Below are 16506 nucleotides of genomic sequence, written 5' to 3'. Positions count from 1 at the left end.
CGTTCTCAATGCATGCATTAAAACATACATACTCCATAGACAAAAATTATCTCCGAGTTCAAAAATGTTTGGCTCCATTGCAAATATTTATGATGGTGTAATTTCTGTTCCACCAGTACTTACTTCCCACATTATCATGCTTTAGAAGTCTTCTCCCATTAAATCCAGCAATATCTCATTGAATTCTACTGTGCAAATAAGTATTTGTTATTAACTTTAGCCAGTTCTCTGTGCCTTAAGTGAACTCAGGTCCTCATAAATTTGTATCCAAGGGCAAACATTGCTTCCAATTGGCATCACCCCCATTGGGAAACTTTTGCATGTACATTCATTAGGCTTTCCTGAAACTACATCCTGCAGCAACATACACAAAATAAATGACAAAGTTCCTGTAGCATAATTCTCCATCACTGACACTCAGTCATGAACTGTAAACAGTTGTAAACCCAACTGCAAGAACATTAGAGATGAGTATGAATTGTTTTTTCACGTGGTTTGTTATGAAAGATTAGCAATTTACAAATACATGTCTGAAATGCATTCCTCATTCAACATCTGACACTGCATTAAATATTAATTTCTGACCATTGGTTTCTTATCTCAAAACATAGTTCAGGATAGCACCTGTATAATTTTGACTCTACTGGTTTTACCTTTGTTCCTCACGAATGCTTACCATCAAACGTAACGTCCTGCACTTCATGTGTTAAGGATGCTTTCAAACAGTTATATTAATAATAGGTTACTTCATATAATTAATATATTTTTTATACGATGATGTTGTGCTACATTATCAAATACACTTTTTGAAATCTAGAAAGGCACATTATGGCTGTTCACCTGTGGATATGATAGGACTGGGTTGTCTGTCAAGTTTATGACTGAATTAACTATATACATTTGCCTTTGCCTGGAATAAAAATAAAAAGGATTCCAATGGACTTTCAACTGATCTTCCAAGACTTTTGCAGCCTCTGACAATTGCAATTTCACTGGCACACCATAAAATTTTATTTCTTCTCTTTGATCTTTAATTCCATTTCAGATTGACCCCTTGTTTCCTTTTCTGCTTGCCCAATAAACAAACTGAACAACACTGTGAAGAAATCACAAACCTGTCTCATGCTCTTTCCACTAGCTGCCTCCCTTTCATTTTCTTTAACTCTTTATGTCTGCAGTTAAGTTCGTGAAAAAGTTGTGCACAACCTTCAACTCCCTGTATTTTATGTCTGCTACCTCCAGAGTTTCAACGTTAGCACTGCCAAAAGCCATCTCTATTTTCTCAAATGCTATAAATGTAATTTCTCCTTCCTTCAGACTATCTACTAAGAAAAGTCTTAGAGTCAGTACTGCTTTCATGTTCCTACATTTCTCCTGAACCCAATCCCCGAGGTTGGCTTTGCTCAGTCTTTCCATTCTTCTCTAAATAAGACATGTCGATATACTGCAACCGTGTCTATTAAACTGATGCTTAAGTAATACTTCTACCTGACAGCATCTGCCTTCTGAGGAACTGGAATTAAAATTCTTCTCAATGTCTGAGGGTACTTTGACTGTCTCATATATCTTGCACACCTGGGGGACAGTTTTATCATGGTATATTCTCCCAAAGATATGGTAGGATGTCAATGTGACTTTGTACACACACACACTGACAGACAGGTAAATGATTAGAGCTGCAATTCTCTGTGACAGGCAGAAACGTCCACTACAATACATTTCTGTTGCTTGTGTTTAGTGTTGTCACCAGGCCTGGTAGGGTATATAAGGGGTATGAACAGCATCCAGTGTTCCAAGATCACTGAAGGACATAGAGATGCCATGTACTTGTGTGATACAGCACCTGACAGTGTTTGAAAGGGGCCTCATTGTGGCTCTCCATTTGGCTGTTTGGTTGAACTGATGTTGGACTACATGGGAAGGCGAGGGCAGGCATACTTGTCAAGGTTCTGGTCAACAATGCCGGATCAGAAGGAGAATCACCATATTATGCACCAAGCAAATCATAACCCAATCACATTGTATCTGCCATCTAAGAACAAGTAATGGATTTCCCTGAAACATTCTGTATCATACCACACCACTGGCTGGAGGCTAGCAGTAGCCAGACTAGGGAATTACTGTACCATGTGTAGGCTGCTGGTAACACCACACACAAATGCCTGTGGTTTGAGTGGTGCCATGACTTAAAAACATGGACTGCTGATGAATGGTGTCACATTGTGTTCAGTCATGAATGACAGTACTGCATATCCCCAATTACCGTTGTCAGCACTTATACTGGTGACAAGGGATTAGGTCCTATTCTTTCAATGTTTTCAAGAGGCTCAGTGGTATTACTCCTGGCATCATGGTGTGTGGAGCCATCGCATATGACTTCAGGTCATGGCTGGTAGTAATTGAGGTAACTCTGATGGTACAATGGCACATCACAGGCATCTTGTCATTCATGTGTTACTTTTCATGTGACAGTATCATACTTCCAATTTTCAAGAGGACAATGCTCCTCCACACGTGTCTATGACCTGTCGGCGTGATGCTGAGGAACTCCAACGGCCAGTGAGATCCCCAGATATGTCTCCGATAGAACACGTGTGTGATCTGCTCTGACATCATCCAATGCCAGTATGTATCCAGGATATCAAGGACCAGTTACAACAATTGTAGGCCAGCATGCTTCAGCAGAGGCTCTACCTGCTTTATGAAATCCTTCCCCAATTGTATTAGCCAAGTTCTTTGTAAATTTATTTGACTTTTTAATCCCTGAAATATCAGCACTTACCCTCTCACCATGTGAAGTTTCATTTCATTTCATTTCCTCCTCCCCTTCCGGGTGCTTACTTTTTTTGCCACACAGTGTAATTATGGGGGAATGTCAACTACGAGGGTTGGAATTTTAATAGTGGCAACTATTAATTTACAGCTCGTACAAAATGGATACGTGTTTCAAAGTTTTACTGACCTTCAAAGTAGTCATCAGCATTGTGCATAATCTGTTACCAGTGATGTGGAAGCCGTAGGACACTCTTAGCAGTGCCGGTTGTGTTGACAGTCCGAGCAGCGCGGTCTACTGCTCGACAAATTTGTAGCAGTTCTGAAGTGAATGCCTTGAAGTGTTTCCTTCAGTTTAGAAACTGAGTTGAACTCACGAGGGCTTAATTCAGGGGAGTGCAGTAGATGGTATAGCACTTAGCGGCCCCATCAGTCAAACAAATCAGTAACAGCTTACACTGTATGTGCTTGAGCACTGTCCTGCAAAATGATGGTCGGGTCCTGCAGAAAGTGTCATCACTTCTGTCTCTATGCTGTTCATTTTTGGAACACAACTTACGACCAGCTTAGAGACAGAAGTGATGACACTTTCTGCAGGACCCGACCACCATTTTGTAGGATAATGCTCAAGCACGTACAGTGCAAGCTGTTAGTGATTTGTTTGACTGATGGGGCTGCAAGTGCTATACCACCTACTGCACTCCCCTGACTTAAGCCCTCGCAAGTTCAACTCTATTTCTAAACTGAGGGAAACACTTCACAGCATTTGCTTCAGTACTGCTACAAATTCGTCGGGCAATAGACCGCGCTGCTCGAACTGTCAACACAACTGGCACTGCTAAGAGTATCCTATGACTTCCACATTGCTGGTAGTGGGTTATACACAATGCTGGTGACTACTTTGAAGGTCAGTAAAACTTTGAAACACACATCTATTTTGTATGGGCTGTAAATAAATAGTTACCACTATTTAAGTTCCAACCCTCGTATTTTACATTCCTTCTTCTTCTTCTTTTTTTACTAAGATTTTTCAGTGCTTTGCACAGTTCTTCTCTCAGCATTATATTTCCCAACTTATATTCATCTACTTCTTCTTCTGTTTCCATGATATCATCTGCAAGTTTGTTTCATTTATACAGCCCTTCTATATATTCCTTACTCCTTTAAACCTTAGTACTAGCTTGCCTCCTGATATTCAAAGAGCTGCGTCTCTTTTTTCCAAGGTCTCTTTAATTATTCTACATGTGGAATCTATCTTTCCCATACTCATGTATGCTTCTACAGCTTCATATTTCTCTTCTAGCCATTCTTGTTTTGCCATTTTTCAGTTTCTGTCAATCTTGTTTTTTTTATGGCTGTATTATCTTTTGCCTCCTTCATTTGTTGCATTTTTATATTTCCTCCTTTCATCAGATAATTTCAATAACATGTGTTATTGAAGGTATTCTACTGGACTTTGTCCTTCAGCCTATTTGATCCTTTGTTGCCTTCAATATACCATCCCTCAAAGCTACAAATTCTTTTTCTACCATGTTCCTTTACCTGGTTTCAGTCAGACAGTGCCTAATGCTCCCCTTGAAAGTGTCAGCAACCTCTGAGTCTTTTAACATATCCAGCTCCCATCTCTTTAACCTCCTACCTTTCAGAAATTTCTTCAATTTTAATCTGCAGTTCATAACCATTAAGTTATGGTCAGAGCCCACATCTGTAATTTGACATTCAGAATATCGTTTCAAAAACCTTTGTCTTAACATTACGTAATGTATTTGAAACCATCTGATATCCATAAAGTTTCTTTCCTCTAGACAACCACATGTTAATAATGATTAAATTATGATCTGTGATAAAATCTAACAGGAGGCATCCTCTTTCATTCTTTTCCTCCAGTCTATGTTTTCCTGTTAATTTTTCTTATCTCCTTCTTCCTACCAAATTTGAGTCCTCTATCACAACTGATTTTTCATCTCTTTGAATGATCTGAATAAATTCTTTTATGTCACCACCTTTCGGTCCCTTCATCATCTGTAGAAGTAGCAGGTATTTACACTACTTCTATTGTATACTATACTATTTTGGAAAATTGGTTTAGTATTTCTTTAAACTTTTATTTAATGAAAATGCCACACTAAATTACCATAATGAAGCAATTTCTCTGACAATAATCTGAATTTTTTTAGTCAGCATGTTATCCGGCAGATTATGATGTGGGCCAACCTGCTGTCACAGGTAGTGTGTGCGCAAGCAAGCAAAGATTGTAAATTACAGTTTTTTTTTTAATTATTATTATTTGCTCTCTACACTGGTATGACCAAATGAAACCAAATCAAACCAAATTTTGTATTGATGGCAATATTGGAAGTATTTAAATATCTGGTTACATAGCCATATCTTCAAGTACACCGAAACCCACTCTACTCAATACTTACCTGAATACTTTCATTCTGACATTACTCAGACCATAATTACCAATTACTCTTTCACGAAACTAAAGTCGGTACACCGAATTTTATTTATGTTCAGTTGGCAAAAGAAACTATTTCCATTGGATTTTCATTTCTTAAATGGAGTCACTTTGTCACATATACACTGGTGGGAAAAAAAAAACACACAATATCAAGGAGGAGTTGTGTGACATACAAAAGTTTGTAGGTGTGTTTCTACAGCTGAAAGATGACGTCTATTCAATTTTCACATCAGTTGCAAAAGAATGGCGCTAGTAGCGCTACTACGGGATGCAAACCAGGTTTGCTTTAAATACACACTACAACGATCGTGAGAGTTAGTTAACTTTGAGACTGGATGTGGTGATTTGATATTAGTCAAGAATGCCTTAAAGCAACAAATATGCCTTTGTCAACATACCACCAAGTTTGAACGAGAAGCTGGATGTTCCTTCTGTGATATTGCAGAAAGACCTGGCAGGAACATAGCCACTGTATGTGACTGCTGGAGCAGTGGTGGCAAGAATGTATGATCGCAAGAAGACTAGGCTCTGGATAGCCACGTGCGCTACCAACAGGGAAGACCAGTGTGTTTGGCGTATGGCTTTGGTGCATAGTACTGCATCTGCAGCAGCAGCTGGCACCACAGTGGCACAACAAACTGTTAAAAATTGGTTACTTCAAGAACAGCTCTGAGCCAGACACCCTGTAGCATGCAGTCCACTGACCCCAAACTACCACTATTTGTGTCTTCAGTGGGGTCAGGAGAGCTCATTGGAGAACAGGGTGGAGATCTGTTGTGTTTTCTAATGAAATCAGGTTCTGCCTCGGTGCCAGTGATGTCCTCGTGCCGGTTAGGAGAAGGGCGGTTGACGACCTGCAACCGACCTGTCTGTGTGCTAGACACACTGGACCTACACCTGGAGTTATCATCTGAGGTGCGATTTCAAGTGACAGTAGGAGCACTCTCGTGGTTATTTCATGTACCCTGACTGCAAATTTGTACATAAGTCTGGTGATTCGACCTGTTGTGCTGCAATCTAACACTTACCCATATGCTGTTGTTGTAATCCAACATGCTCTACAGTGTGTTGACACTTTGCCTTGGCCTGCTCGATCATCAAATTTGTCTCCAATCAAACACATATGGGAATGATCAGACGATAACTCCACTTTACCCACAAAGAGAATTAACTGTCCCTGTTTTGAGTGACCAGGTTCAACAGGCATGGAACTCCATCCTGCAAACTGAAATCTGGCACCCGTAAAACTCATTGCATGCACATTTGCGTGCTTGCATTCATTCAACATTCTGACAGTTACACTGGTTATTAATGTAGCAGCATGTCATGTTTGCAATGACTTATATAATGCTTAGGTTAACCTGTGGTCTTGCAATGTTAATCACTTGAATGTGTCACCTGAACAAATGTATTCCCCAAATTTCGTTACTCTACATTAATTATTTTTTTGGTGTTGCGATTTTTTTCCATCCTTGTATTTGTCTTGCACTATCCAAAATAACTTCTGAGTTCATGTACTAAATAGAGCCGGGGTATGAGAAGCACATTTATGAATCAAATAGATGCAAACTCTGCTACTCTTGGAGACAAAACAATACAGTCAACTGCATAACAGCTAGAGTTACTGACAAACATGCAGAAGCTCAAGACACACACTCAACAACAAAAGCAACAACAACACACAGGGGGTTGGGGGTAAGTGGGGGAGGGAAGGGGAGGAAGGGGCGGGGAGGGGGAAGGGGAGGGGGAGGGGGAGGGGGGGACAGAGAGAGAGAGAGAGAGAGAGAGAGAGAGAGAGAGAGAGAGAGAGAGAGAGAGAGAGAGCACACAGGTGTGGGCTTTCAAGGTATTTTCCTATTTGGAAATGGTTAAAATTAAGCACAATATTAATTATAGATGTTAGAAACAGCGGTGCATTAGTCAGTTCTACTGTCTTTAGCTACAAACAAATGTATTGCTTTAACAATGTAAAACAAGTGATTCTACACATTGTCAAACAGAGTAATTTGGAAAACAATGATCATATGGAAATATTTAGGTAGTATAAATCACACAGTTTAACATGCTGTTAGTAACAATGTCATGCGAGATCAAGCACACAGCAAAATTTGCATTTTTTTTTTAAACAGAATAGTGCTACAGCTTTTAAGTTATGTAGTTTGAACTGTATCTCAGAGTGAGGCACTGATATAGACTATGTGAAAGTTCCTGGAGTGAAGATACAGAATGACGTGGTAAACCTAACGATGTGGTAAACCTAACGATGTAGTAAACCTAACTAGTTTTTGTTTAAACTGCAGCTTAATATGTTCCTCAAACAAAGCTGCACCAAACCAATATTTTACGATCCCTATCACAGCATCTTAAATCTGAAGGTTAAATGAAGACACACAGTGTTGTACCAAACGCCAATGGCTACAAGGATTGCAATATTTTAAAATGTACAAAATGGGACATAACACCCAAAGTGGCTTAGTGAAGAAGGTAACAAACATACTTTTACCATTCACTCACATCCCTAAAACTAATTAACAAAAATCACTTTTTGTTATTTTGTTTCCCCATACACAAAAGTTCTGAAAGCTATTGTACATTCCAGCATTATTCATGCAACTGAGTTACATTCACTTGTAATAAATGATTTGGAAGTTTACCATGTAATTTCCCTTGCAGGACAGTTGTTGAATGATGGCTCTGCTACTTCAATAGTTTCTTATAAAAATCAAACCCGCTTCATTAAAGCATCAAAGACAATAATGTCTGAGGTTTTTGACAGCTGATTATGGTATTCTTATTATCAATTCATATGCACATTTCCATTACGTAATACATGCATAAAAATAAAACAAGAAGCCACCGACTAATAGTGTGGTATACAAAAAGCTCACACATGTTAAGATCAGTGTGTGACAATCAATAAACAGTATCATACAACAGTCAAATAAAAAGTGTAAGATTTATTATTTGCCATTTTGTAATCCTCTTCTATTTTCTTGTGTTGATGAATTTTGTATGTATATTTTCTTATTAGACATATTAAATATTTTATTGTACTATTTAAACATGAAAATGTCAGCAGCTTGTGGTTAGCATTGCTGTTTCTCAACCTCAGGACCCCAGTTTCAATTCCTGGGCAGGTCAGAGATTTTCTCCACTTGGGACTGTGTGTGTGTGTGTGTGTGTGTGTGTGTGTGTTTTGTCCTCATCATCATTTTATCTCCATCAACATGTTAGTCACCAAAGAGGCATCAACTAATAATACGTGCACCAGGCGGCCAAATTCCCCAGAAGGGGGATCCGGCCACAAATGCCATATGCACATTTCAACACAAAAATTGAAAATAAAACTAAAAACCAAATACATGCAGGTGAAGTGGACCCATTTACCAATCTCTGAAGCAGTAGTAATTTAGTTAAGTTACTGCAAAGTAACAAAAGATAAAGATTGCTGGTCACCTGACACTGTTGTTTCACTGTAAGCTAAAGACAAAATAGCATAACTGAAATGTGGAACTGATCCCAATGCTACTTACGGCTCCAATTCCTTACCTAATGTGCCGTTACTGATATCACAAATGACTTTTTCCCTTTCTTTCAAATTTTCCCCAATCCATCCCTTCTTGCCTGTTTCATTTTAGTTCAAGGCAAAGTAACATAAGTTTGAGATTTATTGTTCAAGGCAGTATTATGTCCTGCCAAACACATCACAACTGCAACTATATCAATAGCTGATAAATAGGTGCTCTTCAATTTAATGTAACATTTCACGCTCACGTACAAGAACATGGATTATTTCTGTTTCCAAGTAGGCTTCTTTTGAAATGTTAAAGATGCTGAATCATTTTGACAAAATACATTACAATGTGCAGTACCAATTTCATACAGAGTATACACCATGTGATAAAAAGTATACCCCCAAAAACACACATTTTTCATATTAGGTGCATTGTGCTGCCACTTACTGCCAAGTACTCTCCATATTAGTGACCTCAGAAGTCATTAGCCATCATGAGAGAGCAGAATGGGGTGCTCCGTGGAACTTACAGACATCGAATGTGTTCAGGTGGTCGGGTGTCACTTGTGTCACACATCTGTACACAAGATTTCCACACTCCTAAACATCCCTAGGTCCACTGTTTCCGATGTGATAGTGAAGTGGAAAACTGAAGGGACATGTATAGCATAAAACCGTACAGGTCTACCTCATCCCTTGACTGACAGAGACCGCCGACAATTGAAGAGGGGTGTAATGTGTAATAGGCAGACATCTATCCAGACCATAGCACAGGAATTCCAAACTGCATCAAGATTCACTGCAAGTACTATGACAGTTAGGCAGGAGGCGAGAAAACTTGGATTTCATGGTTGAGCAGCTGCTCAGAAGCCACACATCACTCCGGTAAATGCCAAAGACACCTCGATTGGTATAAGGCGCATAAATACTGGACGATTGAATACTGGAAAAATGTTGTGTGGAGTGATGAATCATGGTACACAATGTGGGGATCCGATGGCAGGGTGTGGGTCTGGCAAACGCCCAATGAACGTCATCTGGCAGCATGTGTAGCACCAACAGTAAAATTCTGAGGCGGTGGTGTTATGGTGTGGTCGTGTTTTTCATGAAGGGGGCTTGCACCCCTTGTTGTTTTGCGTGGCACTATCACACCACAGGCCTACATTGATGTTTTAGGCACCTTCTTGCTTCCCATGTTGAAGAGCAATTCAGGGACGGAAACTGCATCTTTCAACATGGTTGAGCACCTGTTCATAATGCACGGCCTGTGGCAGAGTGGCTACATGGCAATAACATCCCTGTAATGGAGTGTGGAGTGGCCTGCACAGAGTCTTGACCTGAATCCTTTAGAGCATCTTTGGGATGTTTTGGAATGCCGACTTCGTGCCAGGCCTCACCGATCAACATCGATACCTTTCCTCAGTGCAGCACTCTGTGAAGAATGGGCTGCCATTGCCCAAGAAACCTTCCAGCATCTGACTGAACGTATGCCTGTGAGGATGGAAGCTGTGATCAACGCTAAGAGTGGGCCAACACCATATTGTATTCCACCATTACTGATGGAGGGCGCCACAAACTTGTAAGTCATTTTCAGCCAGGTGTCCAGTTACTTTTGATCACACAGTGTAGTACCAGTATAGGTGACAGCCAACTAAACAAGCAAATAAATTGTAGAAATAATAATACACTGACAGTCAGTGAAGGAAGGAAAGAAAAAAATCTGCTTCAGAGTAATAGCATAGCTGAAACAAGAAGTACTTGACACAAAAAAGGAAGAATGTTGTGTATAAGTAATGAACTGGAATGATACCAACAAAAAGATGAGAGGGGGAGGGAGGGAGGGAGGGAGGGAGGGAGGGAGGGAGATGTTTATTAGATAAGGGAGAGTAGGATCAGTCAAAGAATCTATAATTCTGACTTCTCGAATAATTAAGTATGATACTTTTAAATTATAGCTGAAACAAATAACAACAGACCACAACAAAAACTAATCAATATCTAACTTTCATTCCAAAGATGAGAGTATTTATTTTGTAGTTCTACTGTCACATATTACTGACTCAGCAACTATTCATGGATTACATCATTATTTCTTTGATCAAAATGCTCTGACATGTACAGAAAACTGTACTTTGGAAGTTAGAGTGACGTTATAAGCATGAAAAATCTGATGGAAAACATAAAACAGACAAAAATTAATGATTACAGTTACGAGAGGTGACCCGATGTCACTGGTGTGTGTGTGTGTGGGGGGGGGGGGGGGGGTAAAAGAAAAACAGAAGCTGAAAGTTTCCTACTGCCATGCTCCTACATGGGCTTCACAAACCTGCTGCCCACATTTACACTCATCATCAATATAATTTTATAAAACTATAAAATATGAGTACTTTTCACTGAGCTGTTTGCTCTGCTAAGGGGTGACAGGTGAACAAAACTCATTGATGCCTCTGGGATTCAGGGGCAAATGATCAGTGAAGGAGGAAGCTAAATCTGCAATGGTTGCACCACAGGTTAGTCTGAAACAAGTTTCACTGATGGAAATTTAGTTAAGCTCAGTCATAATGCTTGGCTTTATTCCAGATTGACATTGTGCAGCAATTAACAGATAACATGGTTTTCAAGTGCACTTGTGCCAATAGTTTCACTTGGTCAGCAGAATATGGTTACAATCTATAGTCAAGTGCAAGGCATTATCACACGGCATGGGAAAAGGCAAAATCCTATGGTGGAGGGGAAAGGGGGGGAGGGGGGTTACATGTAGCTTAAGCAACTGTCATTTCGATTTCAATTTTAGGGTAATTACCTGGGAAGAATTATTACTGAAAATTTTGGGAATGTGGTAATGCAGTGAGTGTGGTCTATCAAAACTTAAAGTATCTTGCTCTGTCAGTGATAGTAAAATCAACTGTTAGAAGAGGAAAGATTATGTTTACTGGCCCTGCCAGAATTTGAGGTGTGAGCAGAAAAGTACAATAAGCAAAACATACAAACACGTGGTGGTGGGAGAGCTATGTGTGTAATTCTCATGTGGGTAGAAAATATCCAACAAATGCACTCAAGTGAACAGGAAGCAGAGTCCTGACACACAAATGCATGCGTGGATGTCCTGTTCATTCCAGTCATGTCCAGTGGTGTAAATAAAACACGAAAGCTAAAGTATTTCACGTAACCACATTAAAAACATTCATGTTCTAATGTGAAACTTATTTTTGAAAATCATTACAAAATTATGGTTAATAAAACTTGTAACATAATATTGGTTAAAACACTAAAGCTGGCACTCTTCATAAACACAGAAGAATAGGCACGAAATCTACAGTTGGTTGCTGACTTGCCAACAAGGACGTCACTGAGTTAAGCGACATCCAGGGTGAGAAGGAGGGTGGAAATTATCATGTTATAGAGCATCTTGAGGAGGAATGTTTACATCTGACATGAGGTCGTAACAACCTAGAACTGTCCGCCTAGTACGTATTAGCATATTTCACACAGAAGTAATAATATGTGGAAACCCATTATGGAGATGGTTGTCTTCAAAAGCAGCATTTATTTGTATAAATGACTATGAAATAAATTAAAGCTGTTGTAATACAATGCCATGAGCAGAAGGAAGGTTGCTACTAGAGTTACTATCATCAGGTTGTGATTATCATTAAGGCACTGCTCAGTGTACTTTCCCATCCTATCAAACGTTGCGAACATATAATACAGGTGGCCACGGCCCAACACGCCAACAATGAAAATCTTGCTAACCGTGCTAACACTATATTACATGATCAATAATTTAATGCACAGTCTGCATTTTCTGCTTTGTTCCAAGGCTGATTTGGAGCAGGAATTTCCCCCCCCCCCCCCCCCCCCCAGATATCTGTATGAAAATCAATGTTAAATATCATAATTGAGACAATGGACTTCTGTTGGGACCAACAAAAGTGAATGTAGAACGTGGGAAAACTTAAAATTTGGGAACATAAAAATTGGGTTTTACTGTACATGGTTTTCCTGCCTTCTGTTGGCAGCATGTCCTTTAAGATGGCAGGCTGTTCCTAAGCCACTGAATAAAAGTTCTCTTCACTCTTCCAGGGCCATAAGCAAACACTGATGGGTCCATAAAAGAACCTAAGTCTAATAGGGAATATACAAGATGATCTGAACACCAAAGTAGGTCAGGCACAAAAATCTGCAGCTAGTAACCACTGTCTATGGATATAGAAGATGGCATCAACTACACATAAAACTAAAGTTCCCTTATTCGCCTCCACCTACTGGGATTAACTCATTACAGAAGCAGTCAAAACACAAACAGAAAAGGACTTATTCAACAGAGTCACTAGATTCCAGATTAGCAAAGTGTGGGAATCAGCTTTAGTGCCACTGACTGCAGAGAAACGAATTCAATGGGATTATACTGATGGGGGCTTGAAGTCAGGACAGCTAGGCCAGCACAAGCACAAGTTGGGGTCCACACTGCTTGAAGCTGGGCTTTCTTACAATCTGTGTGTGTGTGTGTGTGTGTGTGTGTGTGTGTGTGTGTGTGTGTGTGTGTAGTCCTTCGGTCATTTCTCCAGCAGGGGGCTCTGAATGTTAACGCCCCCCACTATAATGTTAACAGCCCTGTTTTCTGGCACCTGCTTTTCTCTAGTGAACCAATATATAAACTGGCGAGCCACTATGGCTCACCAGTCAGACCTGAAGATGAAGAGCAGCTGCCTCACTGAAATATTGTGCAGTTTCCAAGACATCATCTGCTGGAACACCCTTGAAAATTACAACCAGTATAAAACCTGCTGGTAGAAGCAAACTTAGTGGGAGGACACCTGAAGGTGATTTGCCAAATGCTTCGTGTTTAGCAGTTCAAGGAGGACTTGTGGTCAGAGAAGCAGCAGGAACAATGCTGTAAAAGCATCCACATTTTCAAGACTTATGATTCCCAACTAGGAACATAGAAAGAATTTGCACTCCAGTTATTAGGAAGAATGCAATACTTTAATTGAACACAATTAATAAAGAAATGAAGGAGTGGAAGGACTGACAACAGAGGCTTGGGGGAATATGACATATGAATATATATGTGAGTAATATCAAAGGAATATTTGTCAAAACTGAGAATATCAGGGTGAAAGAGGGATTGGGGGAGGAGGCATGGGGCAAAGTGGCCAGGAAAAGTTAGCATAAGTTTCCTGTGTCAGTAATTCAAGACAGTGAAGTCTCAACATTATTTTCAAGAAATCCATGAGAATAATTATTGAAAGAGGACATATCATTCTTTGTACGTCATCCCAGTTATAATGCTGAAATACAGATCAGAACAGAAGGGAAAAAAACATGAGTATTATCAAAAAATATACTGCTAAGCATTACCGAATAACAGTGGGATATGATTTATTCATACATGAAGTAATTCCAATGCTGGTGATACTGGTAGCAGACTAACTGACCCAGGTATAGGTGAGCTTAGAAATCAGTAATTCAGTTCTGAAATTATGAGACACTGAATATCTGTTTCATTAAATGTAAAGGGAGGGCAAAAACTGATAACCGCCGGTTCACTAAACAGGGAAGATTATAATGATGATAATAATGATGCTGATAATAATAATAATAATAATAATAATAATAATAATAATAATAATAGCAGCAAAAAGAAGGAACCTGTAAAAGAAAAGGATTTATGAAAAGCAGTCCGAGGGGGAAGGAGTATCACAAGAACCATAGGGCAACAATAAAGATTGATTCAAAATTACAAAAAAGAAAACAGTAATTGAAAAAAAAGATTCCATCCAAAAATAAAAACAGAAATGGGAAAATATGGAAACTATTATAATAGAAAGAGAAAAGCTTACAAAGAGCCTGTGTAAATAACAATCTGAAATTGTGATGCGGAATATTCAGCTGAGAAAAAGCTTACAAATGACAATCTGGTACCAGGAAGTTATGCCTAAACTGCAAATGAAATATCAAGCAGAGGGCCTTTTTAATGTGTGTGAATACTGTACCTTGGAAATGTCCGGTCCCTGAGATGGCTGCCAAGAGCACAAAACAAGAATATTTATCATGTCCCAGCAACGATATTACTGGATGAACTTTGATAATGTTGTAAATATAAATAGATTCAATTCATAAATTACTTTCTATAGCAAATGGAAACAGTTTAGCTGCTCAATGCAGTTGATAAAATAATTCAGTCATCAGCAAAACAAAGGAATATTAGACTAATGTAAATAGTTTAAATTAAATTAGCAGAAAAGAGAAATGAATTTGATATACTGAGGTTATAAGCTATGGTTGCTTAACTTAATCTAACAGATATGTAGTGTGAAATATATTATTACCAGAACCACATAAACTGACATCAAGCAACTATTTATTAGAAGAGAAACCAAATGCATAACAGTAAGATTTACAATTCAATGATGAGAACACACATTTTCATTCAAACTGTTACTTTGTTCATGCAGACAGCCAGGTCATAGTTTGTATGGAACTGAAGTTTATGTACTGCAATTAAAAATTACCAAAGCTGAAGGAGTACAAATAAAAACTGTTAATTATAAAAAAATTTTAGTGTTATGGCTTTCAGATTTCAGAATTCACTGATAAATAGTGTGAAAATGCTCTTTATCAACAACATTTATGAAATACACATTACAGAAACTGCAACGAGTATTAATACTCTAGGCAGCTATTGTAACATCTATTCTGATTCTGAAATCTAATAACATTTGATTAACTTTAATTCAATACTAACTTAACACTTCTTCAGCTTTTGTAGTGAGTGAAGAAACTTTAACATTAAGGTCACATCCCAACTAATGTTTCACAGCAATTACAAACTGAAAAATTAACAGACACATGCAAAAGATAAAAAAAGACAAAGAACAACTGTATTGGTATACATTGATCTATGGGTAGCAGCCAATAGACTCCCAAATTTGAGCACAATAAATAATAGTAATTTTGTTTATTATGTGGATGAGGTGGCTTGAAGGCTCAGTAGGTCATGTGTCTGGACAGGACTTAAGATTCTGGAGCTATAATTTCTTTTGTTGTTAAATATGATAATCACCTCTAGCAATGTCCTTCAAACACGAGTGAAATGTGCTAGTTGACATAGCAGTTGTGGTTCGATATCTTGTTAAATGATAGGTCTAGGAGATGTTTTCCCTAGGCTGCAGGATGGAAAGAATGAACTGCCCATTACGATAATTCTTTATAACATACCGCATCATTAAAACCACCCTATAGACTGATGATAGCTTTACATTTATATCTCTAATGAAATGTTATTTCCAAGCTGATGACACAAAACCTATTTAACAGAAGACATGAATGCCAAGAAGTATTTAAGCTACTGAAACCACCAATGACTTTAGACCAAAACAACTACTACAACTATTTCCTAGAAGTGTGTTGAAAGTTCTATGCCCCAGACAAGAAGTGAAGTGTTGGCAAATTATAGAAAAGAAAGTTGGACAAGACTAGTCAAAACCCAGATTTGATGCAAATAAATGAAGCTATGACTGTCATGTTGCACAACACTCTCATATCCCAAGGCTTCAGGAAATTTTATCTGTCATGGAGGATGGTCAAAATATAACTGCACTTCAAATGCCATTAAGGATCTGTGCAGCCACAGCTGTATTTTCATGATTTCTTCACAGTTCTGTACAATATTTTTCTTTAATATGTTATATACACTACTACTACTACTACTACTACTACTACTGCTATTCCATCCTTCACATTAAAATTTGAG

General features: G+C 38.7%; 1 protein-coding gene across 4 annotated transcripts in view; it reads right to left on the bottom strand.

Annotated features, from left to right (window-relative positions):
* Window positions 1–16506, bottom strand: part of LOC126183309 (protein sickie-like) — a 701479-nt gene that overhangs the window by 108919 nt on the left and 576054 nt on the right. For 2 of the 4 annotated variants that reach the window (XM_049925156.1, XM_049925154.1), the window contains one exon: window positions 14747–14773. The exons of the other annotated variants lie outside the window; for them this stretch is intronic. In XM_049925156.1, coding sequence (XP_049781113.1) covers window positions 14747–14773 — 27 coding nt within the window. The remainder of the gene's footprint in view (window positions 1–14746; window positions 14774–16506) is intronic. 4 annotated transcript variants of the gene reach the window in all.

Source organism: Schistocerca cancellata, chromosome 4 (assembly GCF_023864275.1).
Source record: "Schistocerca cancellata isolate TAMUIC-IGC-003103 chromosome 4, iqSchCanc2.1, whole genome shotgun sequence".
Classification (NCBI taxonomy): Eukaryota; Metazoa; Arthropoda; class Insecta; order Orthoptera; family Acrididae; genus Schistocerca; species Schistocerca cancellata.
The sequence above is the reverse complement of the archived record's forward strand: the minus strand, read 5'-3'. Positions and strand labels throughout refer to the sequence as shown.